The sequence below is a fragment of the Taurulus bubalis genome, assembly GCF_910589615.1.
Source record: "Taurulus bubalis genome assembly, chromosome: 12".
NCBI lineage: Eukaryota > Metazoa > Chordata > Actinopteri > Perciformes > Cottidae > Taurulus > Taurulus bubalis.
The window spans coordinates 6,304,819-6,325,018 of record NC_136600.1 but is presented as its reverse complement, the minus strand read 5'-3'; the positions used below and the strand labels follow the sequence as shown (position 1 = coordinate 6,325,018).

The 20,200-nt window shown below is 42.5% G+C and overlaps 1 protein-coding gene across 1 annotated transcript in view; it reads right to left on the bottom strand.

Annotated features, from left to right (window-relative positions):
• LOC306745220 (neuroendocrine convertase 1-like) overlaps positions 1-20,200 on the bottom strand; it is a gene marked incomplete at both ends in the record, with an annotated part of 147,055 nt that overhangs the window by 39,970 nt on the left and 86,885 nt on the right. Inside the window, 6 exons of the mRNA XM_079227973.1 lie at positions 6,350-6,453; positions 7,130-7,345; positions 8,293-8,465; positions 12,321-12,409; positions 13,016-13,095; positions 13,843-13,880. Of these exons, the coding sequence (XP_079084099.1) occupies positions 6,350-6,453; positions 7,130-7,345; positions 8,293-8,465; positions 12,321-12,409; positions 13,016-13,095; positions 13,843-13,880 (700 nt within the window). The remainder of the gene's footprint in view (positions 1-6,349; positions 6,454-7,129; positions 7,346-8,292; positions 8,466-12,320; positions 12,410-13,015; positions 13,096-13,842; positions 13,881-20,200) is intronic.

The following is a 20,200-nucleotide window of genomic DNA, read 5'->3' as shown; positions in this document are numbered from 1 at the left end:
TGTGTGTGTGTCGGAGTGTGTCTGTAGCTGGTGTAACTGGCTTTCCAATTAAGTTGAACCACAGGCCGGATCAATGCTAGTCCTCTGTGTGCAGGAATGAGCAGCCCTGGGCCCTCAGAGCATGCCCACGAATAATTTATCACTCACACTAAGCCCGGGCAGAGAGGAGGAGGAGGAGGAGGAGGAGGAGGAAGAGGAGGAGGAGGAAGAGGAGGAGGAGGAGGATGAAGAGACAGGGAGCGCAAGGACAAAGTGTCCAGCCCAGGGGAGAGAACGCAAAAGATGGGCAATCGAGGCGACAGAAAGATGGAGGGGCGAAGAAAGAGAGAGACAGATCGGGACTCAGAGGAAAACACTGCCAGCTCCAGATCATTTAGGAGCATCACACTCAACATTTTTTTCTGGTAAACAATCATCGAAAATGAAATTCTGCAGGGAGCACAAGCCACATACTTCTTTCAAATATAATATACTGGATGTTTGCAAATGCTGTGTTGATTTCATTATTCATCGACACCCTTTCAAATTGCTCATAATGGGACTTTTGGATTGAATATCAAAATCTTTTTTCTTACAATGTTTACTGTAAGAATCAGAATTTCACCAGAGCATTTTAAGTACATACTGGAGGATGAACCGATGAAATGTGTAGGGATCCCTCCGTTGGATCCAACAAGTCCTAAAAAAAACCCCGCTGTCATTGCCTTGTCTTGACCGAGACTTTGTCAGTGCCTTCTGAAACCGAAAGATCGTTTTTAATAAATTACAATAAACAGGCGCTTCATGTTCGGTGTAATGCCGCTCGGGTTTGGGTTAAAATTACAACTTCAATAAGGGGACCTTCAACGTCATGATTACAATGACAATTATGTGGCTACGTACGGTTAGGAAATGATTGTGGTCATGGTAAGAAAACACAAGGTTGACTCTTGATTGTAAACAAACAGCAGTCGACCCATCCAATCCGATAGATTGTTCTTCTATAATGTTCATAAGAACGTACATAGCTTTGGGTCTATTTGCTGAAATGACTAATGCTGTTGTTTTTCTCTTGAGGGACAGTTTCCCTAGATTGGTATCAGTGCCAACACTGACCTCATTAAATGAATAGGGTACCACACAGACATCCCTATTACACATTAGATACAGTTTTCAAGTTCAATTGTTCCGGTAAACTGATGATTTTTTTTTTTAAAACAAAGCTTGATAAACGACAGAAGAAGTATGATAAACACTAAATCTTATTAGTAACATACTGTTAGCAAAATGACTCATCAACACCAGGAGCTATGTTGTTCAGCAGCACGGTTTCGGTCTGGGGAAGAAGAAAAAAGACTAAGCAATTCACAGGTGATAAAGAGGCGTAGAAGCATGTGATTAAGCTGAAAGAAAGAACGAGTTGGAGCTGCTGTATACGACCCATTTGTGTTCTCAACCCCAGCAATCACGCACCATGGACTGTGTGTATAAGAAGTATTAGACTAGTTGAATGCGGTGCTGTGTCTGTTGTTATGAGATTGATGCACTAATACTTGCCTCACTGAAGCCCAGCATGTCCCATTTTGTTGTTCATCTCTTTTTATTTGAACAGAAACTGAAGGAGATACCACTAACAGTCAAGCTTGTTAGCCAGTGGGGTATATTGTGCTGGTGCAAAACAAGCAGGAGTTTAAACCCCACCGTCTCATCCCGGGAAGCACATCTTCTGCTTGGACACTTTGCGTTAACATCTTCTGCCGAGCCCCGCCGCAGCTTTAGTTGAAAGGCAGAGGAGCTAACACACATGTGGATAAACATCTTCACAGACACGCCCCACATGTGGGGACAAACGCACACTGCGAGCAAAAGCGTGCGCACGTGCGTGTGCACAATATTCACACAAAGATGGCTTATCACCCACTGTGTCACAACTGCACAGAAACACATGTACATGCACGGACATACAGAAAAACATACAAACACGCAGAACACCAACTGCTAGAACCCACACACACACACACACACACACACAGAGAGAGAGAGAGAGAGAGAGTGTCCCCACCCTGTGGAGAGTCAGAGTCTTATGTTTTCTCCGTCTCTGTCCTTAGTTCGTCTCTATTAATCTCACGGCAGCGAGGCATGGACTGGTAAGACGCTCCACATCGCTCTGTAATCTTCTCTTAATGTGCTGCACTCTCAGACTAAGTGAACCCATTTGGAGTGACTGTGAGCAGACTGAGATTCCTCCCATGTTATCTGAACAAGTGTTACTAATGGGTTTATCAATTAGGCCAAGTCCAATAACTGCATGCCTGCAATCTCCTTTAAATACACTCCACCGGCGCAGCGCTGATTTCTCTGGTTAATGAGTACATGTGTACACAAACACCAGAGTGTGTTGGTGTGTGGCTGTGTGTGTGATGGACAGTTTGGATCTGTATTTATGTGTGCATATTTATGTATGTCTAGTTCAGCACTGGACTGGCAGATTGAGAAGCCCTTTTCTATTTTTTTCTCCCCAAGCCAATAAAAATAGACATTTTCTGTCATTTTGATGATGTTTAAAGTTGATGTCCAGTTGACATAAACATGTAGTGTTTGTTTGTTTATTCAAAATGTATTTTGTCCAATTTGCACAACTCCCACAGTGCACGTGTGAAGTAGATTGGACGTACAAAGAGACTTCAGAGTTATATGTGTATAATTAGCTAATAGCTAACAAGTAGCTCTATATGTTCTTTTGTTTCCATGTTTTTTGTTCAATGCATTTTAAATGCGTAAACAGTAGAGCAGGAGAAGCCCTTCGTGAAGACGAGTGTGTGTGTGTGTGTGTGTGCTCACCTCTGGCACGTGAGTGTTTGAGTTAAGACCAATTAGAGCAAGTGGATTTACTTTTCCATGTGCTCTCCCCACTGAGATCACTGGCTGATTACTCCTCAAGTCCCCACAGAGAATGTTTTATACATTATCTCTCTTATTCGTTGAATGGACACAGGCAGGAAGAGCGGAAGGGAAGTGAGTCAATGATCAGATGTTTTTGTTTGACTTTTATACTGTTTTAAAGTCAAAAGATAAACCACTACTTTATAACATTAATTTGTCTTTATATATATATATATATATATATATATATATATATATATATATATATATATATAAATATATATATATATATATATATATACACACACACACTCTACATTGAGTTAGCGTGTAGCACTAGAGCCATATTAAATTACTTTGACCAATCACAAGATAAAATAGGTTAAAAGATTGTTTGACCATTTGTAACTGCTGCTGTGTGATTTAATGATAGTATATATACAGATTATAGATAATAGTTCACCTGATCAGAGCACAGGTGAGTGAGGTTAACGAGGAAACAACCCATCCTTCCAGACAGCCCAAATAAACAAACCAGGAAAGGGTGGACGGACAGCAGGTGTAAAAATCCCAGAACATGAGGTGGAGCCAACGCAAAAAAGGAAAAAAGAAGTTCAGCTCCCTCCGAGCAAATGGACAGACCGGCTGGGTGACTGGATGAAAGAAACATAAAGTGACAGAGAGGCTGACACGGTGATAAAGTGAACAAACAAACAGTCGGAGACGGAGAGAGGAGTGAAGAATTGATCTGTCCTTATGGTTTGTTGGACAGGCGTCAAGACGGATGGATGGAGACAGATGGAAACACAGACAGACAGGCCAACACAGTGTCAGAGAGACAGATAGACAGTGACACCATCACACTGAAGGGTTTCCTGACAACATAGACGACAACACATTGTTCGCTCATTTAGGCTCTCTGGCATTTTTGTATCTGCACTGAGTGCTGCAATGTCAGTTTTGCCAACAGGAACCCCTCATATCATATCAGGATTGTAAAATATGATTTGTGCAATTCCAATAACATCTAGTGATCTGCTCACTTTTTTGCAAAAACAAACAGAAAAAAAAAAAGATTGCAAGAAAAGTTTCGCATTTAATATGGAAAAGCCGAAGATTGTAGTTGCATGATGAGAAAAGGGAGTTGGAGTTAATGTTGCAATTACATCTGTAATTTCTAGGATATGTATTAAATGTACCCTCATGTCTGTATCAATATCTCAGGCATGTTGTTTGTGACGAAAGAAAAACTTAAGGTTTGCATAAGGGAAACAGAGACTACGGCAGAATATATATGAGTGAGTGTGTTTGTGTGAAATGTGGGGAGACAGAGTGAGACACAGAATGAGCAAGTGTGAGAAACACAGAAAGAGAGAGAGACCCAGAAAGATATACAGGCAAGAGAGCGAGAGCGAGAGAGAGAGCGAGAGAGAGAGAGACCACGGCTCCATAAAGACGTGAGCAGAATGCTGCCGATCTGAGCGAGAGAGGTGATATATAGTTTAGTCAGTAGCAGCGGGTCACGACAAAGCCTTTAACAGTAATGTCCTGGGAGTCGCCTCGCCCAGGGGACCCGCGCTCCATTTTACAGCCAAGCGACTGAGACTGAGTCGGCGTGGCATGACAGCTGGAGCAGTAAAGCCGGCCTCTAGTACCATCCATAACATGAAGGAGGCGTAGACGCCGCTGATACCGCCACAAAACACCAGGCCCGAGGCCACACCGACAGCTGGCGAGTTAAGAGGGAGGAAGAAAGGGGGGCTTGGGAAATGGTAGGAAGTGGCAGACGAGACAAAGGAGAGAAGAAAAAGGATTGGTGATATATTTGCAGATTTAGACCGAAACAGAAAGAAAGGAGCTAAAGATGATCTACAACAAAAGAGGGACTGAAGGCCTTTTCACACAAGTGCCGCAACCCTGAATGTATCGAGACATTACCCACGTGAGAATGCAAATGTAAATGAAACAGACTTTAACACGCCATCGCCCAAGTACAAAGTCAGTAGAATGTGTGTGGGTAAAGCGGGTCAGTGTCCAGAGAGTTTACAGCCAGCAAGAGGGTGTGTTGATGACGTTTCTATCATGCGGATGGCCTGAAACCAGAAGAATACAAACATCCGAGGGTCAAGAAGAGAGTTCATTCATACAAAGACTCCGACTAAATCTTTCGCTGGAGAGACAACGAGATTTGGGGACTTCTGTCGGTACAATTAAATATAACATCAAGAAAATCGATTGTTAATGACCAAAATATGAAGCAGCTTTACCCGTCTTTAGCTTTGGGGCGACTAGCTAGCCCCACTGGCCATAAGAAAACTACACTTCATGGCTTGTGGATCATATTAGCCGACACAGCAATATGGTGAGATATGAAGAACGATGTGTTTGGATATCAGTGGGAAAAAACATTGTTTTCTTTTCCAAAACAATGTGACTGAGGTGTAATTTGTACTGGCTCTGTGTCAATGCAGCGCATGCAGATGAAAATCCACCAGATGACGCGAAACACAGAGTTTGACCAACTGATGAGCGGGGAATTTGACGGCTGGCCGCTTGGAGGAAGTTCAAAAGATTCTTGTTCGTCTTTCCCTCGTCTTCCTCCTGAGCCAACATCTGGAGCTCAGTATCACACTAAACTCTAAGCCCACCTACTTTTTAGAGGTCCAATAAAATGTGAAGGATTTGATTGAAATGCCTCTTCTAACTGTACACTTCTCAACTATTCCATTTCACCGTGAAATATGTCTCCGTACAAAAAGCTAAATTTCACTTAGACTTTAATAATACGAATAGGGAGGAGGGGAAACACTGAAGAGAGACAAGGTACAAGGATTTTATCGTAATAATTATATCAACAGTCTATTTTGTGCTAAAATTATTCAGTCAATGATTTGATTATTGAGTAATTATGTAAGCCATATGCTGTATAAAGCAATTATTCTAAAACATTATCTCTCTCACATTGTCTTCGTATGTTTTGGACAGTTGGACCAGGTTTTGGTTAGTTGGATAAAACTATCTATTTGAAGACCTCTACTACGGAACATTTTATTAATTTAATTCACAAAACAATTCATTGATAAATGCAAATGGAACGATTACCTGCAAAGTAAACACGCAATCTGCTGGATGGAGTTACAGCAGACAGAGGAGGAGCTTACTGTGCTTCCACAACAGACAGAGCGGAGGGTTTTAGACCCGAGCATATTAAAGGGCTGGTGGGAAAATCACTTCTAACAGAGCAGTCTTAGGGATGTGGGTGAAAATAGCAACAACTGTTCTGTAAAAGAAATCACTGGGAGGAGGGAGAGAGGGGGGTATGGGTAATGTGGTCAAACACAACAGGGCTGGGGACTGAAGCGCCTCACACAGTAAACATACACATTGCTGGAGTGTCCTTGAGCAACTCTCCCACGAAAATCAATAAGGTATCACATTTACTGTTGTAGCATTACTGGTGTCGCACTGGGCAGAGAGAGGCACTCACTTCACTTCCAACGTAAGAGCCAGGATCCCTGCAGCGATCGGCGCAGCGCTCGATGTTCCTGGAAAGTGTGTGACACAGCCGTCGTCCATGTTGGTCACGGTGACCTGGTGGGACAACACACTGAATGGGTCACAAGATGCAGCTACGTGGATGTCATATCGGTATGTAGATTGTGAGCTGATCTGCCTAACTGCTCTTTTGAAATGTACTTCTGTTGTGAGGTTTTTAGGAAAAAGAAGGCAGCAAATCGGGCCAGGAGGGTTCTCACACTGTCTTAGCCATTAGAACACAGTTTTACAGAGATAACAATTTATAAAAAACAGCTTGCGTCTGGTCTGACCACCTCCTAATGAGAGGTGGGAAAGGGCATAAAGGTGACATCACACTGATACAATGGTCTGTTTCCGGCTGTCTTGTTTCTGCAGCCCTGGAGTTGGCACTCTATTTCTTCCTGGCTTGTCACTGTTACCTCTGCCATCAACACCTCAGCTTCTCCCTCTCCCCTTTCTCAGCCACTGCAGCCACGCTTTACCTCCAATTAACACTCGTTTGCTTCTGTGTGTCTGCGTGTGTGTGCGCGCCCAGCAGTCACCCAGGTCATTTGGCAGGCCTCTATAAATATCACACCAGTCGCTGCTCTTTAACAGGCTTCTCACAGCTCGCAGGAGCCAAAGAGCAAGGGCTGCTGGCACACACACACACATATATATATATATATATATGCACTCATTAATGATAAACACTGTTGTTAGATGTGTTAGGCGGTACAAGCACACTAACCAGAGGTAGTGAGCCTCCCACGCGGGACCCTGTCAGAGTGACGGCCATCATACCAGGGCAGGGCTCACCGAAGAAGGCGGGCTTCCCCGTTTGAGAGACGGCGCCGATGGCAATGTTGTAGATGGAGTTGACATAACCGTCTGCACCGCAGTGGTCACGATACATTCCGCCATTACCTGCCGCCCACACAAAGATGCTGCCCTTCCCACCTCGGCCCTGGAAACACAAACAGAGGGACGTCAAAGTGAAAGAGCAAGAAAAAAGAGGTGGATTTCATAAAGAATGTTTCCATCTAGCGGTCAGCAGAGCATTTTGAATATCACATATGGAAATGTATATCACACGCTCAATCATTAGGAGGAAATATAGGATTAGACAAAGAAACATCAATTGAACACAATAAAAAAGGAGAGTCACCTTTTTATGTACTGATGAAAACGTTTGTGGATAGTTGCAGTTTAACCAAGTGTATATGAGAGAACTTGATATTGTTTAAATTAGGTTCTGTTTATAGTTATTTTGATATGCAGCGATCTGTTCAGCCCCATGTGGATGAAATATATGTGAGAGCAGTACTATTTAATATGTTTTCCAAATTCACAAGCACAAATAACACAAATAAAACCAAAGTGAACTTAAGCTAAAAGGCACTTAATAATAATAAGAGAAACATTTTTGAAATTCCAGAGGTCAGATTTGGAATACATTGAAAACATGGACGGATAATAAGAAGAGCCGCTGGGCTGAGAAACATAAGAGATGACTTCTGAGGTTCAACTGAGCAATGACAATAACTGTTGCTTCAAAGTCAGGGACTTCAGTTGAACCCTCGGCCCGGGGGACGCTCCATAATCCATGCATTATTTGGAATTAATTACCACAATAGGATTATATCTCAAAACACCCAAACAATTCTATGCAATTGGAGAGAACACCCAAAGACTGGTGGGAAGAAGGACCGATCTTCAATATTTCTAAATGCCCCTCTTATCTGAAACACTTGGTACGAACAGTCCTTTAGGAAACCATTCAAAACAAATAAGTGTGCGTTTAAATCCGTCCACATAATCATTTTGTTATTCCAAGCTCCGCTCCACTGACAGCGTCGATGTCTGCTTTACATCTGACGGACAGCAGTGTGAACCCGGAGATGAAAGGCGTGCCTTGTGAGCTCCAAAGCGGAGAGCGCGCGCTGTCAGGCTGTGCGGCCCGTCCATCGCGGCCCCGTCGTCTCTCGGGCCCCAGCTGCAGACGTAGATGTCGATGAAGTGGATGTTGAAGGTCAGAGCTGCGGCCTCCATGGCATCGGTGACAGAGCCGTCCAACAAGCGGATACCTGGACGGATTGGGAAAAGGTCACACAGATCAGAAGGAGGAGGCATGTGGAAAAACCCAAAAGGAAAATGACACATTTGTGCCGACGAGCATTTTGCTTTCTGGCGCTGCTTGAAAACAGACACAAAGACAGTGATTTTAAATTGTTAGAGTTAATGCAATATGCCATCTTCAAAAAGTGACTGCAGTAACAGAGCAGTGACGCAATACTTGTAAGTACACCGAGAGTGAACAAAAAAAGGTCTTTTCTCATATCGTCACCTTCTTAAAATAATGGCCTACGTAATTTTTTGACAAAAAATATTTTCTTGCCTAAATCTCCTCATGATACTGGCCACCTCTGGTAAAAACTCCTACATCCTCAGTTGAACAGATCATGCGATTCTACCCCGATAGCATAACGGCGTAGTCAAGAGTGTGACTGAGGCCATTTTACAAGCTTTTCAAGATGGCATTTTGAAGCTAGCGTTTAAGCTAGCAATTTAGTTAGCATTTTTGTCAATGAAAATCTCACTCGAACATAATATTAGTAATCATAACATAATTTGACCGGTATTACAGTATGCCTGTTGTGCAGTGTCTAGAGGCAGCTTGTGCACCCCTATTACATTTGGTCAAGTGTTTTGTGTTTTCTGAAAAACCTGAAAAATTACGATATGCAAAAGCTTGAGGAGCTTAAATGTCTCATAAAGTGACTATATGGTAAAGAGAGCCTTACCAATTACCATGACATCATTCCCATATAGGCCTATGACACATTGGAGTGGCAACACTGCTTGCAATACTTGCAATATGACCGGGGCCACGGCAGCCTAGGTTGCCATGCGATGTAATATTTTGCCATCAGTAGATTAGCCGAATGACTCCAGTGAACGAAAGCTGAGGTAAGTATCGTCTTCTATTCACCTCCAGGGATCCGAGAGGGTGACACACTAACTAATATAAGTTAATTAACTTATAATATAACTAATATTAACTAATATACAGCATCCACATGGTTGGAATTATGGATTAGATGGATATGGATCAACAACAAAGTGCAATCAAAAGAAACCAATCCCAAAAGGAACGAATGGTAGTTCATTACAGATTTAAATGCAATATGTGTGCTTCTATATGACCAGCAATAACAACATATTGCTTGTTGTGATTACACTTGCAATAACAGATTTCTGATAAATTGATATGTCGAACTTGTTAGCAAACAGTTGCATATGTACACAGATATAAAGCAACATTAGTATTGGTTTGTAGTGGGGCTGTCACAGTATCAGATTTTCACTCACAGAATAACACTATTATTGAGATATCTATAGAAAAAAAAGATATATCAGTAAAATCCATCTTTAACTTTGTTTATTGTGCCATAACTGAAATAACTGCAAAAGCGGTTATTGTCAATGCCGCACCCCTTAAGCTTTACTCCTCTCTGCTGGCTACTGCAGACACAGAGAACAGGTCCATATAATATTGCTTGTACTAGTGTGCAGTCCTGCGCATATGCTTGTTCATTGCGTTGTTATTGATGTAGCGCTGAAGGAAAGCTATTTTGTTGCCCTGTATACCAAGTATTTTACATGGAGAATCTTGAACCTGCTGTGGAAAATATTTGTCTCGATGCTTCACTATGTTCACCAGTGAGTCACTAGTTTTGTCTCTCCGCTGTTTGGAGATAGATAGATAGTGTATCTTAACCTTTTAGAGGTTTTAGAGGGAGGGTAAAAGGACTGTACTTGTATCGCGCCTTTTTAGTCTTCCGACCACTCAAAGCACTTTCACACTACATGCCATTCACCCATCCATGGTAAGGGCTACCATTGCAAAGCCTTGCCCAAGGCCTTGTCCATCAGGAATATCGAACCATTCATACCATTCATACACTGCAGGGGAGCAATTTAAGGTTGAGTGTCTTGACCAAGGACACATCCTTCAATCAGAAGATCGAACTGCCGATTTTCTGATTGAAGGACAACTAGCTCTATGAGGAGCCACATTTGCCCCAACAGCTGCCTGTTATGACCGAAAATGATGTCATGTAGCGGTGAGAATGAACCAAAACAGTTCAGTTGTGGGCCGGAAAAAACAAACAAAGAGCTGACAGACGCTGTAAGAAGAGTCAGGTGATGATTCTCTCTATTTTATCTTGGTGTCTTTTTTTAATAGAATGTATTACGATTATTATTATTAACGATACAAAAATAGTGATAATAACCACTATAAGACTTAACTTGTCAATGCAATACATTTTCATGGCTGTGTTACAACCAGTTCAAATGTATTTTTTTCCATTGAATTAAGGAGGCTTTTCACATGAAATTGTCATGTGGTGATTGTATTGTAAAAACAGTGTATATCCTTGTTGTAATTGTCTTATTATAATATAATATAATCTGCATCTGCAATGCATTAAAGCATGTATTTCAAATGAAAAGACAACAGGTTTTTTGTGACAAACAAATCCATTTAAGATGACTTAACTTGTCTTCTTTCTGTTGATTCATCACCTTCACGTTTCACTTGTATACTTAAAACAACATCAAATCTAACCACATGCATTCCCGGAGCATTTCAAGTGCATTTGCCAAACAGTAGCACACAGAGAGCTCAGTCAGTCCTGGTTGTCAGACTGTGAGCACGGGTCTTGTGTTCGACGTTCATCTTTCATTTGGGTTTTGCCCCTCATCTCCTGTGTCTTCGCTACAACAAAAAGAGACGTGAAATTAAGACTTTTAAGAGTCAATTTTGCTAGAGGCTCTCATCAGCCTCTGACAAATGAGGTAGGGCCAAGGGTTAAAGGTTTCAGAGCGGTGTTCGAATGTCAGAGTTCAACGGAGGGATTCCTCCATGTTCCGTACGGCCGCGTTCAGATCTGAGCCATTTTGTTTTTTATTCAAACATAGCGTGTACTCCTCATTAACTCGTGGTTTATTGCACTCTTAGAGTATCCTATAAAAATCTTTGATTTCACGTCAGAAAATGGGCCATCTTGTGCATTCGGTTCATTCATCCCTCGCCAATGTTACATCCAACACTAAAAAAGCCATTACTGAAGCTCCCACTAAAAAAATGAGCTGTTAAATAGGGTCAGCACGGCTCAATAGCAGCCAGTCACCGTGTCGCCTGTTGCTGCCACACATACGCAAAGCGCATGGAATAAATAGCATATAGGCTCACATACTCTTTCTTTTTCAAGAAGTATTTAAGATCAGAAAACTAAAACTTCCTCTGAAAGACTTTCAAACAGACACGTGTGACTTCACAGTGGATGAGGATGAGGATGTTCAGCTGTAATTCAGCACCAGGAGACCAAAAAATAAATATTCTGCCAAGTGTTGCTTTTTTCTTTAGCCTAGTTATCACTGCAGTATGTGGGCAAAATACATTTACATTTTAATTGTTTATCTTCTAATTTTGTAAACTTCAATTGTTTTCTGTGGGAATGTTAAAAATAAATAAAATTCCAAGGCATCCAGTCACAATTTATTTCCTACAGGAATTGAAAAGTGAGAAATGAATCAATCTGTCGATCCGCCTCTTTATTTTAAAGATGTTTTGCATCAATGCAGAAAGCCCTACAAACAAATCTGCCTTGTTAATGCCACACATAATGTTCATGTTAAGCTTCGGATGTCCAGATTCTAGTTGCTTTATAGTATTTTTGTAGTATACTCTAAATGGGAATGAGAGATTTTTCTATTTCATTTTTGCATTATCACATGACAGAGACTACTTTATAAGAAATGACTGACCCACTAGAAGTGTTTTTGAAAATGCCATGTCATAGTCTTGGCCACCGCAATACACCCACAACGCGCTGCCTCCCACTGTCTCGATGAGGCTGTATTGTTTTCCTCACCTCCGATCCTGGCATTGAAGGCGATGCCCACACCGCAGTAGGAGTTGTTGGCCTCCATGGCAACTTCCCCTGCACATCGGGTGCCGTGACTGAAACAGGGGGAATGAGATGTTAGCCACGCGCCGACACTGCACAGGCAGAGATGTGAGATTTTCGGATGTGATGACCCAAGATTTGTTTTAATCCTCCACAGGTCGTACAGTAGCTTGCAGCAGGCAGCAGTTGGCCCGCAGCTCGTAGATTTGGCCACAGTTAATGAAAAGAGTTTGATGTTGCACTTTTGCTCTTTTTTCTTCTTCTTACATAACGGTTTCACTACTTAGACAAACAAGACATATTTTGATTTATGCTCTATTTCTAATATTTTCAAATGGTATGTTTTATTTGTGTATGTTACAGGAGAAAAGGCTTTGAGGTTGAGAACTAACTACCACAAAATGTAGGATTTGTGATATTATTCAAATAAAAAAATATTTAATTGAACCAGGAGTTTAAAACATTTTAACCTTCAACCCCACAAAATGCAGTTGGCTATCTGAACGCTTAGTGACCTAGCGCTGGGTTAGGTTACTACTGTGAACTAGTTCGATCAGATATGCACATATTTGCATCTTACAATCGGGCACATTAATACACCGTTTACTCCATTTCTTACACTTTCTCTCTCTGGTTTTTGGTATTTAGACAGTCATTACCTGTTCTCCTCGTCTCTAACTGGCATTGGATCATGTGACAGACCGTGTGAAGCCTGCAGGTCAACACTGGCGAGGGCTTCCTGGAATCCACGCAGAAAACAAAGGGAACGCAGTGTAACACTCGAAGCAAAACATCACAGTGACATGAGAGGAAATGAAAGAATCCCGTGAAAAAATGCTTGATACCGGCACTTGAATTAGCCCGTCAACATGTTTCTCTCCTGACTGACGGCAATCACTGTCACAGAGGAGATGCCTGTGACCGTCTGCGTGGTTTGTGCGTGCCTCGTAAAAAGTGAGCATGTTTGAATGACTTGTTTGCCAGTGTATATAGGCATAACGGGAGGAGGATGCCTTGGCAGCGCCGTACAAGAGCAATTATGTATCTCTCTCCAGCCAGGCTTATCCATGCCAGACAATCTGCTCTAACAAAGTACAAGTTGGCCTGTGTGCTTCAAACTGCCTATAGGATTATAAATGACAAGGCAGGAGCAAACAACACTGCCACTCCACATATGCTTTATGGCGAGCCACTGTAACACCAGCCTAACGAAATGAAACAGCTTTATCGCTTTATGGACGTTTTATTGTCTCGGCTTTTAAGTAATAGAGAAGTTGGGCAGATTAAGAGAAAGTCAATACACAAACGGCAGTGATGGAGAACTGTAAGCTCATAACAAGATGAGAGAGTCAGAAATCACATTGCACAGCCATCCTTGAGATCTGCCGCGTTTGAGATAACTAGAAACATGTTACTGCAAGGCTTAAATACGATTTGGTAGAGATCAGTTATTGTTAAAAAGAAATCTCATTTTAAGTTTACTTACAAAGTTTTTCTTCAGGTCTTTGTTTGTGTGATCAACACCTGCAAATGACAACGAAAAGAAAATGTTATAAATTAGACAGACACTGTGATCTGGGTATTTGTTACTGGGAGGAGACATTCGATGCCCTGCGGACAAAGACGTTTAGAAAAGATCAGCGGCACATGATCAACGTTTTAGTGCAATCAGACCGTAAGTGCACTTGTTGTTTCATTATATCATGTGAGAGCTGTTTCCAGTCATTTGAACTTGCAGTGTGGCAGACAGGTTATTACAACTTTTACATTTTGAGTAGCCTACTAATTGGGGTAATTATGTTTGCCAAGATGTGACGATTGCACAGGACTGATGGTTCAGTGAATGAACAATAATCTCTCGTCACTCAAGCTGTACGATTTCAAAAGTATTCATTTTTCCACTTTTTTTACTTCTAAATATTTCCTTCACTCTCCATGTACACCTGTTCCTGCATCTTTTTCTTTTAAATCACCCTCTTTCCACATGAGTTGCCTTTCTGTCACATGCCCCCTCACCATCACCCCCACCACCATCATCACCACCGCCTCCTCCTCCTCCTCTTCCTCCTCCTCCTCCTCCTCCTCCTCCTCCTCCTCCCCCTCTTCCTCCTCCTTCGCTGCATCAGGGCTCCTGTGGTCTCAGCGAGAGACAAACGAATGAGGGCCCCAGGAGGGCCGTGCCTGCTCTGCCAGACATCACTCACACTCTCTCTCTCAATCACACACACACACACACACACACACACACACACACACACACACACACACACACACACACACACACACACACACACACACACACAGCCTTTGTCCCATGCAGGCAGTGCCTCCGGGTTGTCATGGTAACCAGCAGTCGTTTTTTTTTTGCCTTTGAGGCCTGATTGTGTTGAGCTCCGGCGGGATGGAGCCCTGGTTGGGTGAAGCCTCATTGGAGGCTGACATGCCCTGCCATGTGATGCCAGGTCAGCCTGCTATGTCTCTACAAAACCACGGACGCTTGATTCTCTCCTCGTCCACCACTTTGGACCTTCTTCAGACACTCTTTCCCGTTAAAGTTGCGTTCTTTCAACCGCTTTCAACGACATCTCACGGTCTCCGACGACTGATCCGCAGTTCGGAGTTGGAATTCATTTTGTAATTATGCTTCGAGTAACTGGGGTTTGGTATAAGACAAATGGATCACCAGTTGATACTGAGCGTTTTAATCTCTTTTTTTTCCAGTTTCTTATTGTCAAGGGACCGAGAGAAAGAGCTCTGGCCGACTTTCCTCCTAGCCCGAGCCAAGTTGGATTCCGACACTGAAAACAAGGCCAAGTGAGGATTCTGAGCAGGTCTTTGCATACTTTTGATTGAAAGAGATGCATTGAGTGACCAACATGATGTCTTCATATGGAATTCAAGTGATTCATTAAAGAGTTATGAAATGTTAGATATCCTTTCCAAATCCCCCTTCAGGCTGATATGTTTTCCTTTATAATCTTCCAGATTTATCATCAGTTAAATCAGGAGACTTTCTCTTATCCTCTCCCCAAACTCCATCTCTTCGGATCCTATATTGGTCTTTTTCAGGTTACCATCTCAAAGCTTTAATTCACTATGATCCTGTTTGTTACTTTTCATGTGGTCTGTGCGTGACCATTATTATCTTTAAAACTATAAACACAATGTCATTGAAGATGATTGATTGACTGATTGGTTGAAAAGAAAGTTCAGACGATTTACAAACTACAATTCCCACAATGTGGTTTTATGCCTCCGCCTAAGTTTGGGCTTTCGTCCACGTCTGTCCAAAATGTCATCATTTTGTCATAATAGACATTTGTGTGAAATTGTTACAATTAGCACATGAATTCTTAAATTATAACAAACAACATGTTTTGTGAGGTCACAGTGACCTTTGACCACCAACAGTGAATCAGTCCATCCTTGAGTCCAGGTGGACGTTAAAGCCAAATTTGAGGAAATTCCCAAAACGTGTTCCCGAGAAATTGCATTCACGAGAATGATGCAGACGTGAGGTCACAGTGACCTTGACCTTGGACCATCAAAATCAAATCAATTCATCGGACGGACAACCAGAAAACGTAAGTCTGTCGCAGAGGCATGAAAAATATTTAAGGAGGAAATGTTTTTGCAATTTTGGTGAACTAACCCTTCAATAACCCCCCGTCCATATCACAGTGAACAGCAGTTCAAGCAATCTTTATCACAAATTATGGAAAACTTTTCAAGCTTTAAAGGAAAGTGATAAAACCTGACTGTGGGACTAAGTCTCCTCTGGATATGTTGTGAGCTGTTATGATCTGTCTCGGTGAACGTCCCACCAGTACATGAATGCAGCTCTACAAACAGTGGATCTCTGATGTTACGTGAAAGTAATTGCTTGCCTGCAGGAGGCAAAGAAACCTTCCTTTATTAAGAGTTCATCTTTGTTTCAACTCGATTATAAGAAAGACGTCTAAGTGTGCATCGTGCGTGTGTGTGTGTGTGTGTGTGTGTGTGTGTGTGTGCGTAATAACATCACACAAAGACGACCACACAGAGTCACCTCAGCGTTTAAAAGGGGACACAATCCCGTCTGCAAGTTTATGATGGAGACATCTTTAGGTATGAACTGTTGATCAGAAGGTAACAAGGGAGTGAGCAAAGGATGAAGGGAGGAAGAGGAGAATGGAGAGGCAACCGAGGGAGAGCAAGGACTGAGAGTGTCACTCCGGTACTGTACATCCGAGTGTGTGACACCAGTAACAATGAAAAGGCTTTGGTTTGTTGATAAACACTGTGATAATAGGAATTTCTGTTTTACAGGATTAAAACAAACATTGGACACGTTAGAATAACATGATCAATAAGTGGTGCATTGAAAAAGCAATGCAGGAACATAAGTTCAACTACAGGCGGCAGAGAAAGGGTAGGTTTTAGTTTTGGAAACTGGTCACATATTAGAATACATGTAGCAGAGTGACAACATGCAGCTTCCTTCTGTCTTGTTTTGATCAGAGAAATAGAGAAAAGGAATCTCAAGACCTCAGAGTCCGAGAGGATTCATAGAGAGAAACCATGACAGAGACATTATTTTGGTTGGTCCTAGTCCTGTGTGATTTGCGGACCAATAGCAGTATTTTTTTAAAAGAGTGGTGCAATAGTCTAACCTGCTTGAGATTTATAAAGATATAGATTTACTTTTCAATATTGTGTTTGGACACAAGTCCCCTAATCCAGATAATATGTTCTAGATGATGAAAGGCTGATGCTTGAACTGAATTCAATGAATATGAATGCAACAATGTTGAGTTCAAGACGACATCCAAAGGTCTCAACGTACTCACATATTTCCAGATAAAGAGTTAGGATGTTTCAGTATGGGAGCCAAACACATTTACCTCAGGTTTGTTTTTATTTAGGAAGAGAACATTTTGATACATCAAGTCATTAATTTGCTAAATGAGCTGATGGTGTATGTCAATGGGTTATGGGTTATATGCCAACTTGTGGAAGATCTCAATGGCTTGGCACTTACATCTGCCTGTGCACGCTTCTCTCCAGCAGACAGATGTGTATTTGGATCATGAGCACTGTACGCTCACAGGTGGTCTGTCACAAGGGTCAATTTGAGCATAAAAAACTTCACCTTCAAGTATTTACAAGGATGATCCGAGTGGGAAAATGCATTCAGTGAGGTGCATTCAGTCAGGTAGCACCATGCTGCCATAAATACAGCCATAAACACACTCCAACACAGTCCAAGGTCTTCTGAGTGTGAAAGTAGAAAGCCACGTCCCACAGTTAGATGAAACACTGTAGGTGGTGGAGCCAATGCAAAACCTTCCATGAATACAAATGCTTTGAACCTGGCTGACCCAGTCTAGATTGTGATTGTGCGGGTGTGTGCGTGTTCTCGTTTGCTGCTCTGCATGTGTGTCAGCATTCAGCGACAGCAGCTGCACTCTATCTCCTTGCTCCTGCAGCATTCACGCCGGTCCTCAGGGTCAAACACACACACAAATCAGCCATAGAGATGTGTCGGAGGCCATTTTGAGCCGACGGTGAGTCGTGCCTGAGCCGCCGCTGAGACAATGAGCCGACATCACTTCAGAGGAGGCCTGGGGGCCCCCTGGCTGGCTCTCGCTGTTACCTCTCCTCAAAAGGAGTTACTGTACAAAAGAAATATAGCCATAATCAGTAGCAGGCTGCCTCTGCTACTGATTGGAGTAGGAGAAGGGAGGCGGCAAGCCGTAAAAATGATACCAATATTTCTGCAATGAAGCTGCACATGGCTTATAATTTGCGTTTGCAAGTGTGAAAAAGTAAAGGAAGGGTGGTTAGGTGTGGGAGATCTGGAAGTCTCTGTCATATATATTCTTTATTGTATGTCTGTGTGTGTGAGAGAGAGAGAGAGAGAGAGAGAGAGAGTTGCAGAGAGACAGGGGTGTGTATCACCAACCGCCGAGGGTGAGACTTCCTGGCCCTACACCTCCATCTCATTAATCAGCTCGTATTTAAGGAGGGCTGGAGTGAACACTTGTAATTAGCTAGCTTTGTCGAGGATGTGCGCATGTGTGTGTGTGTGTGTGTGTGCACCTGTGTTTGTGTGGGTTTAAAGAAGTGAACGACAAAGAGAGAGAGCGAGAGAGAGAGAGATGGAGATCTCGGGGCGAAGACAGCGCTTGATACAAGGATGTAGAGGGAGCGTGGGTGATGGAAAGCCTGCATGACACGGGGAGGAGAGTAGGAAGGAGTAGAAGACAGGAGTGAGGAGACGGAGAAGACAAGTTGGAGGAAGAGGAGAGCTGGAGGAAATGACTGTTTAGAGTGGTGGAGGAGGTGAGAGAAAAAAAGTAGAGATGGGATAAAAGAGAGGACTGAAGGGAACCGTCGGTGAGGATAAGAGGCGGGGAGAGACGGGGACAGAGCAGAGGGTGGGGATGGAGAAGAGGTTGACTTCTAAAGTGGGACATTAGTATTCAAGCTGTACGCATCCACCGCCCCCTCACCACACCCCGGTGCCCTGTCTGCCCAGCAGCCAGCCCTCCTCCCGCTGCGGACCCAGACACGAAGCTGGAGGTGGCAGAGGAAGTGTGTGTGCATCGGGACTTAAGTTCATTGAAACGCTTCCTTCAATGAAGCTCTCCACTTTACAGAGACATCTTTGTTTTTCCCACCGCGTGTGGGTTTCGGTGTTCTTTCAACCGTTACAATACTGTTATTAGTTGTGCAATTCATAATCAAAACCTTACCTGCAAGTTCGACAATTTCTTCTGCCGGTCAGTGAGCACAACTTGAAACGTCTTGTTACTCAACACAAGTGCCGGTCTGTCAAGTGCCACACGCCTCCATGCACGGATGGAGGAGGGCAGGCTTACAGTAGAGCAAGATGGTGAGGTCTGCTCTGTCAGGTTGACCATTCTGGAGCTAGCGCAGGGAACGCTCGATTCACGACTCATGACTTGAACTGTACAGTAGAGCCAGTGGTGTGCGTGTTTGTTTTAATGTACAGCAATACAGAATATATGCATGTGATCAAAGCATGAGGAAATTATTGTCTTTTTTTATTTTTATTAAACAACAACCTGTCTTTCTGGGAGAATTTTTTTTCTTCATGCTCCTCTAGATAAAGCACAGACCTCATCAAAAAAGAAAGAAAAAAAAAATCTTACTCAATCAAGAGTAGAGGGTGCATTTGTGGGGACTATTTTCAACTGTGGATTATTACTCACTTGGTGAAAATGGGAGTGCATAGAGCAAAATAACAATGTATTTTCTCTTGTGAGCATCTATTCATAGTTTGTGTCAGTCTCTTTATAATGTTGACAATGAAAAAATATCAGCAGCTTTATTTTTTCTGAATATATTCCAAATGTCCTGCTGACAGAAAACCAAGCTAACGGACGAAAACAAAGTCCTGTAATTATAATTTACTTGTAATCTATGGACCATCTCCTTCCTCCGATGCCCCAGTGTTATACAGTATTTGTTATCTGTGTAAGGGCCACAGATAAATGTACTGACTTCCTTGGAAAACTATTATCCTCTCTCCTACTTCTGCTTGTAACCATTCAATAATTGTGATGCTGACAAATCTTGAAAAATTAAAGTGCATGCAACAATAGTGACTATCCGTCCCAGAACTTAATGACACCGCTCTAGTGATATACACTCGGCATTATTCAGAATGTCTCATACGTTTTTAATTTTTCATAATATGAATAACCCTTGGGGAGAAAAGAGGTGATTTTCCCTCAGTAGTTGACACTTCCTCTGTTCCTCCCGTTCGTCTCCATCGGCATCACTCGACACACATCATAGTCGCAGATCCAAGTGCACGGTTCTCCATCAAAAAAAAA